Genomic DNA, 9123 nt, shown 5'->3' on the forward strand with positions numbered 1-9123 from the left:
GGTCACTTAGGTTCACACACACTTACATCTGAATATAAGGATCTGAGGAAGCAAAAGTCCCAAGAAGAACTGAAGAGAAGAAAAAGGATAAATATTGTTATTGTAATAACAGATGAAACTCAGCACTTTGGATTCCTGAGTACCTGCATGGTGAGCCTTAGATCTTTAAGTTTGTAACAAGAGCACGGACACTACACATTTGTCTGTTCAGTTTCATTTCCCTGGGCCTTCTCTTTGCTACAGAGAATGAAACACTGCCCAAACGGATGGCGACTATTGACTATGAAAACTATTGTTGGATTCTGAGCCTAGCAAAAACCCCAATTCCCTGAAGCTCAAAAGTCATATTGATGTTTGTCCTTAAAGGTCATAGAATCCAGCTGTTCAAAAGGGCTAAGGACGGAAATTCAAAGGATTAAGTGAGAATAAATCAAAGGTATGAGTGTGTGCGGCATGCATAAAGAAGGGCCAAATAATCGAAAAGAAGCAGTCATTTGCTGACTTCATGGAAAGTGAGGGATCAGAGTGAGGCTCAAGGAGTTGAGAGATCTTGACTGAAGACAACACGAACTATCAGTGTAACAGTAAATCAGCTATGTATCTTTTAGTGGAATGCTTTGTGAATGTGGGAGTCATCCTTGCATGCCCCCTGCAACCCTTCCAATTTTAGTATACATGTTGCTGCTTAGGCAAGTGTTGAAAGAGTTATTAATCTTTGGCTTTGGTTTCTCACTTTCTTTCAATATCCCTGGTATGCTCCTGCCTCACAAACAGACTGGATTCTCGCTTTTCTTGTTTTTGGAAATGCATCCCCTCGTGTCTCAAGGCCACTCACTCTCTGGCCTCTTTTGCTGTGGCATTGCATTATCTGCTAACATTTCCTTCTCACTCTGTGTGACACCACCATAATATCCCAGCCAATACTCCTGATTTGTTCTGTGGGCCTTATTTTCCAGAGATTTTTTTTTTTTGAAAATACCAAGTCACAATACCAAATGGATGACAATTCTTCATTGTCTTTCCCCACCCTCTGGAGTGGAAACTTGACAAAGAGGTGTTTTCTTGTTTTACTCACTGCGTATCTGAAGTACCTTGAACAGTGCTCTCTGCACACTAGACAGTCAAAAACATTTGGTGACTACATTAACTGCTTGATTGATTGTTAGTGTACTGTCCTAGAAATTAGGAGATAGGAGGAAGATGTCCTCCTGCTGTGATGTCACATTCCAGTTGATGTGAGAGGGCAAAAATGGGCTTCAATTTTAGATCACTTTTGCTGAAGTTTTATTAAGCTAATTCTATATAAATATGAGAAGGTGTCAAGCAGATCAAGCTGAAGTGCAATGGGAAGAAGCAGATCAGGCCACTTCAGAAGAAAACCATTTAGATGAATCAAACAGCAGCTTGGGGACACAGTGTGTCTATTGCATTTTGAGTGGAAAAACTTGACATTGGATTGTTCTACACTCATTACTAGATTGTACCAGCTACTAAGAGACCATGTCTGAAATGAACCGTTAAATGTAGTCCTCTGCAGATTTAACACAAATTATACCCCTTTGAAAAGTGCTTTGACATAACTTAGAGTTAAACATTTGCTTTAAGTGCAGATGGTTATGGTAATAATTGACAAGCCATGCTTAGTCTGGATGTGTGTAAGAGGAGAAGTTGGTTTATTTACTCAGGACATCATTGAATTCCTGAAAAATAATGCATTCTGGTTATGTTTCCAAAGCCATTGGATAAACATTGATGTAGTACATATTATGTGACCGATAATAAACTCTAACTTGCAGTTCCTTGCACAGATTTCAGTAGACTTTCTCTTCTGACCAAATATTTGAAGCATAGGAGTCTCAATTCTAAAATCGGTTTTATAAAACACTACAAAAACCTTTGTGAATACATGAGGGATTCTGTTCTTAGTTTTTCACTTCCATATCATGTTGCTTCCCTCTCTAAATCCAGTTGGAATGTTGGTGTTCATTTCTCCTCATAAACTTTAAAAAGGTTAAAAAATTTTCAGAGCTGTTTTGTTATTTCAAAACTAGAAGAGATAATGAATGAGTTTAGCATTTAACTATGTTATTTTTTACATGATAGTTAATAAGTGGTACACATGACTTGCCATTCACATCTATTGTTAGGAAATTGGCTCTCCTTGGATTGTGGATCACACACAACTCTGGGAAACATATTTTGTTTCTATACTCCAAATAGACCTAAATGGCCAACGGTTTTCTGATTCAAGCAGGTCATGTTAGCTATGCTTTCTGTGTCCTGAGTTTCCACCACGGGTCTGTGGAACTTTTTCAGGCTGATTCACCTGGGCTTTTCTGTAACTAATCTGCATGGAGCCATTCCTTATCCATGTGGCGTAAGTACCATCATGGAACTTAGACAATTTGCCAACATTCCTGTGGTGAGGAGAGTAGATACAGAATGTGCAGCACAGAGGACTGTCTGCCAGCAGTGTGCATAACAAAACATTCTCTCTTTATTTTCAACTTACTGACTCTCACATGTGGGATATACACAGAGCCATCATTGGCTTCTTCAAGGATATGTGGGATGTTCTCTCTATTGGGATTTACAGACCTTTTGGTTTCCATTGTATACCAGATCCTGAGGATCAAGAGATGAAGTCTTAGGAAATAGTGACCAGAGAAGCCTGGGGGCTAGATAGTGAGTGTTTTAAGTGTTACATCGATTTCACAGCAGATTTTGTAGAAAAGAAGATGTTGGAGATGAATTCTGAAGGACACATAAAGCAAAGAATTGAAACAAAGTCAAGATATGTAAGACTGTTTGAGGATTGGATCCAAAGGTTATCATGTGGCTATGAGTAGGGCTATAGGGGCAGCTCACAGGGGCTTGCATTATCAGAATAAAGAAATCAGGCATGTTTTTACCTTTATGAAAGAAACTGTTCGGGGGATATTATATCAGTATCTTATCTGGTTATGGTTCAGGATGACGAAAATGCCAAGTGAAGGGCTTGCCATTATTAACATCTTAGCCAGAAAGTAAGTGTAGATACGTCAAATATTATTAATGATTATTGAACAGAATTAATAAACAATCATAGAATCACTTAGTATTTATTCAGATGTTAAACATACTAGCAGTTAGTTTGATTAAATAGACTTTAGAATATAAATGAAACAAAGTGTCCAAAATGAAAAACATTTATTTTCTTATCACCTGATTTTGCCAGAGATTCTTATGAATGATTAGTGCAAAAGGAAATGAAAGGTTGGCTCATCAGTGCTCCAGGGAGCAGTCCCTGCTCCATGAGTTTGAAGTTCCACTGTGGCTGAGAGAATGAACACTTTGTCTTTGTAATTTAGACTATAATTTGGGTTGTAATAGGGTGACACTAAGTGGCTGGAAATGGAAAGGCTTTGTCAATGAAAATCAAAATAAGAACAAAAAATTACACTTGTAGTGACATTTATGATTCCCTGGCAACAACAGGAGAAAATTATAATCATAGTAACTCAGAATCATTAAAAAATCTACAACTAGCAATTTCTTTCCTTCTGTGAAACTTATGACCCTTAGAAATGGGTGCTAAAAGCCAACAGAAATGGAATAATATAATCTGAATTGGAAGATAAACCCTTTACTTTCAAATGAAATATAAATATTGTTCTGTATTTTTCTGCTACTATCGTCAGCTCATGTTTTTATTGTCCTTAGTCATTTTAGAAATGTTTTTTTGAGAAATAATTTTTCATCCACTGAAAAATCAAAAGTTCTTCCCAGTCCAGCATTAACTCATTTGTTTATTTAATGAACATTAGATTGAATCATTAAAATGATCACTTTTAATTAACTTGCTTAATATTGCCAATTATATCTTATTCAATATATTATTCACTGCCTTGTAAGTACATCTGATTGATGGTGACAGGTCTATATGTTGTCTACACATGGACCATTTGGATCAATGTAGTACTAAAATTTTTTCCAGAGGCTCCCACTTAATCTTTGAGTAATTTTTACAAAATGAAGAGGGTTTTCTCCTTAAACTGGGTTCTTTGTCAAATTTCTGTACTTTGCTACTAATCCTGGCTTCAGGAGTCATTTTTAAAAAAACCTAATCTGTTCTATCCTGCATTTGATGAGTCTTTAGACATTAGGCCTCCAGTTTCACACTGATTTTTTTCTCACACTTATGTTCTTCACTTTTCTGGATTAACTACTTTGCTTGCCTCATCTGAAATGTGGTAGTCCTAAATTCATGTACATGGGGAAAGGTTGGCAACTTCATTTCCTCCAGTTTTCCTAGTCTGCATTTCTGTGGCATGCCTCTCTTTTGGCTTTCTTCCTATCTCTCAGATGAAGGTTATTATTTATCTAACCTCTTCAACAAAAGTCTTCCGAGTAGCCCAGCACTGATTGCCTTGGTCATTAGGTGAAACTTGGATAACTTCATTCTGCCTTTGGCATCAATTGTCATCTGTACGCTATCCCTACTTATAGCTCTCACTGAATGAGAACTCTCTAAGCAACAGTCCGTGTCCTCATCTACCATACAGCTGTATCCTTTTCAAAGCTACACACACTCTTCCAGCCAAATCTATCCACAGAATCCTATATTCAGGCAGCACTCATTCTATATTTTCTGTGTGATATTTTTCCAACAAATATATGTTATTTGTATGAAATAATGAGTTTCTCTGTGAATTTTCATATATAAAAATAATGTAGTTCAATAATAATTCATCCATCATTTTACTCCCAGCTCTCAGTCCACCAACACACAGTTTCTATTGCCTCAAATGTCTCTCAAAGCCTCCTATTTGCCTTCTATTTATACTAATTAAGGACTAGTCTCTTCAACCATTTATTATTTTTATTATAGATTTATTTTGATTTTACTATTTTCTACTTCCTATCATTTTCTTCATCTCCCATTATAATTTTCTAGGCAGACTGAATTTTCAAGCTTTAAAGTTGATCACATAATTCTGCCCCTTAAGAAATACATATTGGCTTCCAACAGCTTCCGGAATTAAATTTCAGTCTCTCTAATTTTGTGCATAAAGGAAAGAAGTAGGAGGAGGCAGATCAAGTGTTTCTGGATCTTAATGAGTCGATGTAATCCTTCTTAAATATGGATAAGGAAAGAATGTAGTGGAGGAAGAGGAGAACAGAGAGAGGGAGAGGAAGAGAAGAGTGAGGAAAGAGAAGCAGAGGCAGGGAGAGAAGATGAAGAGGAAGAGGAGTGTGGGGGTGGGGGGGGTAAGAGGCAGCAGTAAAGATGGATAAGGAAGAGGAAGGAAGAAAGAAGATGGGACAAAGCTAAGGGAGACCCAAGTGAACTTTATTCTGTGTTTTCTGAAAGCCCATGGCAGAGAGGAGTGCTCACCTTGGCTAGAATTATATGGATGTGTGGTCACAGTCAACACATTCACCTATAAACTTAAAACAGAAATTCCAGGGGCAGAGATAAATGGCTGTCCTTTTTCTTACATGATCAGATCTTTTTCTGGGTGACTGTTACTACCTTGACATGTGTCAATCTAAAGAGTGGTGAGGGCAAAGGTGGGGTTAGTGGCAGGATGGAGAAAGGGAACCTTCCTTACTGCTTCCATCCAGTCCATCATGCTCCTTTAAAAATTGGCAAGGGATGCATTACCTATGCTTTAGCTGTCTAATGAATCCATATAACTGTCGAGTTCACACTTTCTGTTTTGACTAAAGACTATGGAGCCTTGTATCAAAATGCACCATGACTTCATCGGTTCTAACAATTCTAAAGAATTTCTCGAAACGTTAGATCAAATAGTGAATAGTTTGCTTCAATCACTTTATTTTGTTTCATTTTTACAAGTTTATTATAGCATATTGAGCATTCAATAAATTACAAATCATCTGTAGTTCAATTTTTACCTATTAGGTGCCTGTGACCCGACTGTAATAAAGATACTGAAAAATCCCACAAATTCTCAACATTCCCATAGCTGCTTTGTGACATATTCAGTCCTCCAAGTTCTCAGGCTCATTCTCTGGTTTCTGATACACTGATCATAAGAAGGCTTCAGAAACTTATGCAAATGGACTTATACAGCATGAGCTTTTCATGTCTGACTTCTTTCACTCAGATTTACACTAGGAGACAAGCAGTTTCATATTTTAATCATTCACTTCTTATTGTTGATTAATATCCTGCTTGCCACAATTTATTGATAGAGTCACTTATTTGTAGACAATTTGTCATCTACGAGTATAATGGATTAGAAATAAAACTTACATGCGCATGCACAAACAAGCTTTGAGGGGAACACATGGTTTTCTCCCTCTTTAGCAAATGGCCTAGGTGTGGAATGGGTATGTGATTAGGGAGGTTTGTACTTAACTATGTATGAAAAATTTAAATGTTTGTCAATGCCTAATAGTTTACATCATCATGAGAAGTAGTAGATGACTGTTAAAACTAAATATTTTTGTTAAAATTTGATTCATTCAGTTGCTTACAGATCAAAGGACGTGTGTTGGCATACTACATTTAAAAAATTTTATTACTGTAATGACTAAAGCTATTAATCACCTTTTCATATGCCTACTGGCCATTTATATACAGTGTGGGGTACTTTTATGTTAACTTGGCACAAGCTATAGTCATCAGAGAGGAGGAAGGATCAACTGAGAAAATACCTCCATAAGACAGGGCTGTAGGCAAGCCTGTAGGACATTTTCTAAACTAATGATTAATGTAGGAGGGCCTAGCCCATTGCAGGTATGCACCCATGGGCTGGTGGTCCTGAATGGTATAAGAAAGCAGGCTAAGCAAGTCAAGAAGAGCAAGCCAGTAAACAACACTCCTTCATGGCCACAGGATCCTGCCAAGTTTGGGTTCCTGCCCGGACTACCTTTGGTGATGAGCAGATATGGAAGCATAAGCCAAGTAAACTTCTTCCTCCCCAAGTCATGCTGGTCATGGTGTTTCATCACAGCAAGAGTAACCCTGACTAGGACATATTTTTATTATGTCCAAATCTTACCTTTTTAAAGAATGAGTTGTAGGTTATATGGAGTTGTATAAGTTTTATATATTCTGGATAAAAACAATTTGACATGCTGCAAATGTTTCCTCTCGCTCAGTTGTTTGCGTTTTTATTTTTATAAAATCCAATATTTTTGGTCTTATAGTTCATGATTTCTGTGCATTTTCTAATGAATTTTTGCCTGTTCTAACTTAGCAAAGAAAGTGGTCCATGTTTTAATTTCAAAGTTTCACACTTGTTTCAAATTTAACTCCTAGAATTGATAGAATGTTTCCCAGAGTGGCCATGCCATACCATGTTGCATTCACACCAGCTGTCTATGAAGGTTGAGGTTTCATTTTCTTCATCTTCATATTCTCCTTGAGTCAGGTTCCTACTGTGTAGTTCAGACTGACCAGGAACTCATCATCTCCCTGTCTCAGCCTCCCCATCCATAGCCAGGACTATATAAGCCAACAAACCAGTAACCCAGGGGGACTGGAGTGTTCTCTTAAGGGATGTTTTAACCATGAATTTAATTTATATTATAGGTAAAAGACTATTCATATTACTAGAAAGTCAGTTTTCACTACTGAATTTTTCTATAGATGCAATTATTGAATTGGTTAGCATTAAAATATTTCCAAATCAGTCTAGCAGTGAAAGGGTAAGAAGGATTATTGCAAATATGGGGTAAGCCTATCTACTTATTGAGATCCACGGCAACCAGAGTGGTGTAGGAAAACCTATCTCAAAAAATATTTAAATTGGCCAGCGTCCGTACCAAAAGATGGCAGAGGTTGGGTCCAAGTCAGTGTTGTTCTTGTGTCTCGGTAACATTTGCTGGTCACCCATTGCAGAAGCAGTTTTCAGAAAATTGGTAACTGATGAAAATGTTTCAGATAATTGGGCCATTGACAGCAGCTCTGTTTCCGACTGGAATGTGGGCCGACCCCAGACCCAAGAGCTGTCAACTGCCTAAGAAATCATGGCATTAGCACAGCTCATAAGGCAAGCCAGATTACAAAAGAAGACTTTGCCACATTCGATTATATACTGTGTATGGATGAAAGCAATCTGAGAGATTTGAATAGAAGAAGTAATCAAGTTAAAAACTGCAAAGCTAAAATTGAGTTACTTGGGAGCTATGATCCACAGAAACAACTCATTATTGAAGATCCCTATTATGGCAATGATTCTGACTTCGAAGTGGTGTACCAGCAATGCCTCAGGTGTTGCAAGGCCTTCCTGGAGAAAACTCACTAGATGGTCCTGCCCACCACCATTGAGCAACTTACTCATCAGAGCCATGCCCAAGGGTGGTGGCAGTCCTTAGCCCCATGCCCCACCTGTCTTTTCAGCTGATTTACTACTGTATATCTTTAAAATAACTGTAGGTGGAAATTAGGAATATGTTCAGAAGGATAAAAATATTTGAGTAAGACAATTTGAGGTGTGGCTAAGCATTCTTAGATTAACTGAACCTCTCACCTTGTCCTAATTACAAAATAGTGGAACAAGCAAATATGGAACAAAATAGAACCCAATAAAGTAAGAATGACCTACAGGGTCCAGATCAGCCTCTGAGCCCAGCCAGCCTGAGTAGTCTGGTCTAACTAGAATATGTGCATGGGCACCACCCAGTGGTACCATTTGCTTGCCTTATACCTCTGTCCTAGACTCTTGTGACAATAACTCCATCCATATCAGCCTTCCATTTAACATTGGAAGAGTTTAAACTCAGACACTGAGGGCATTTAAATATTCGAAAGAGGAGAAGCTGGCTGTGATAATGCAGGCCTGCAATTCCAGCAGGCCATCTTGGGCTATACATTGGAGATGGGAGCAACAGATTGATAAAATTAGCATTTTTACTCTTACTTGGTTTTTGTCTGGTGTTTTTGAGCTTTGTTCCTATTTTGCCTCAATAGTGGTATGTTTGTAGTGTTCTTTCATCAGCATTTTAAAAAGTAAACAGGCAAGCATAAGTAATTTTAGTGCATTTTCAGAAAAGTAACCTCAAATTCATATGGCTATACGTCAGAAAAGAATGTGAGTTAAACTGGGAAGTTAGCAAATACAACTGAAATAGAAAAAATATTTAAATAATGTTTTTATTAACCTTTGA

At 37.6% G+C, this 9123-nt stretch overlaps 1 protein-coding gene across 1 annotated transcript; it reads left to right on the forward strand.

Annotated features, from left to right (window-relative positions):
• Positions 1-7771: 7771 nt before the first annotated feature.
• LOC128120187 (low molecular weight phosphotyrosine protein phosphatase-like) lies at positions 7772-8435 on the forward strand. Its single transcript, XM_052753885.1, is given in 2 exon segments — positions 7772-7945; positions 7948-8435. Coding segments are annotated over 2 exon segments (474 nt in total). The 5' UTR covers positions 7772-7785; the 3' UTR covers positions 8262-8435.
• The last annotated feature ends 688 nt before the right edge of the window (positions 8436-9123 follow it).

This window comes from Peromyscus californicus, unplaced genomic scaffold, assembly GCF_007827085.1.
Source record: "Peromyscus californicus insignis strain IS unplaced genomic scaffold, ASM782708v3 Scaffold_25__1_contigs__length_3188244, whole genome shotgun sequence".
Taxonomy (NCBI): Eukaryota; Metazoa; Chordata; class Mammalia; order Rodentia; family Cricetidae; genus Peromyscus; species Peromyscus californicus.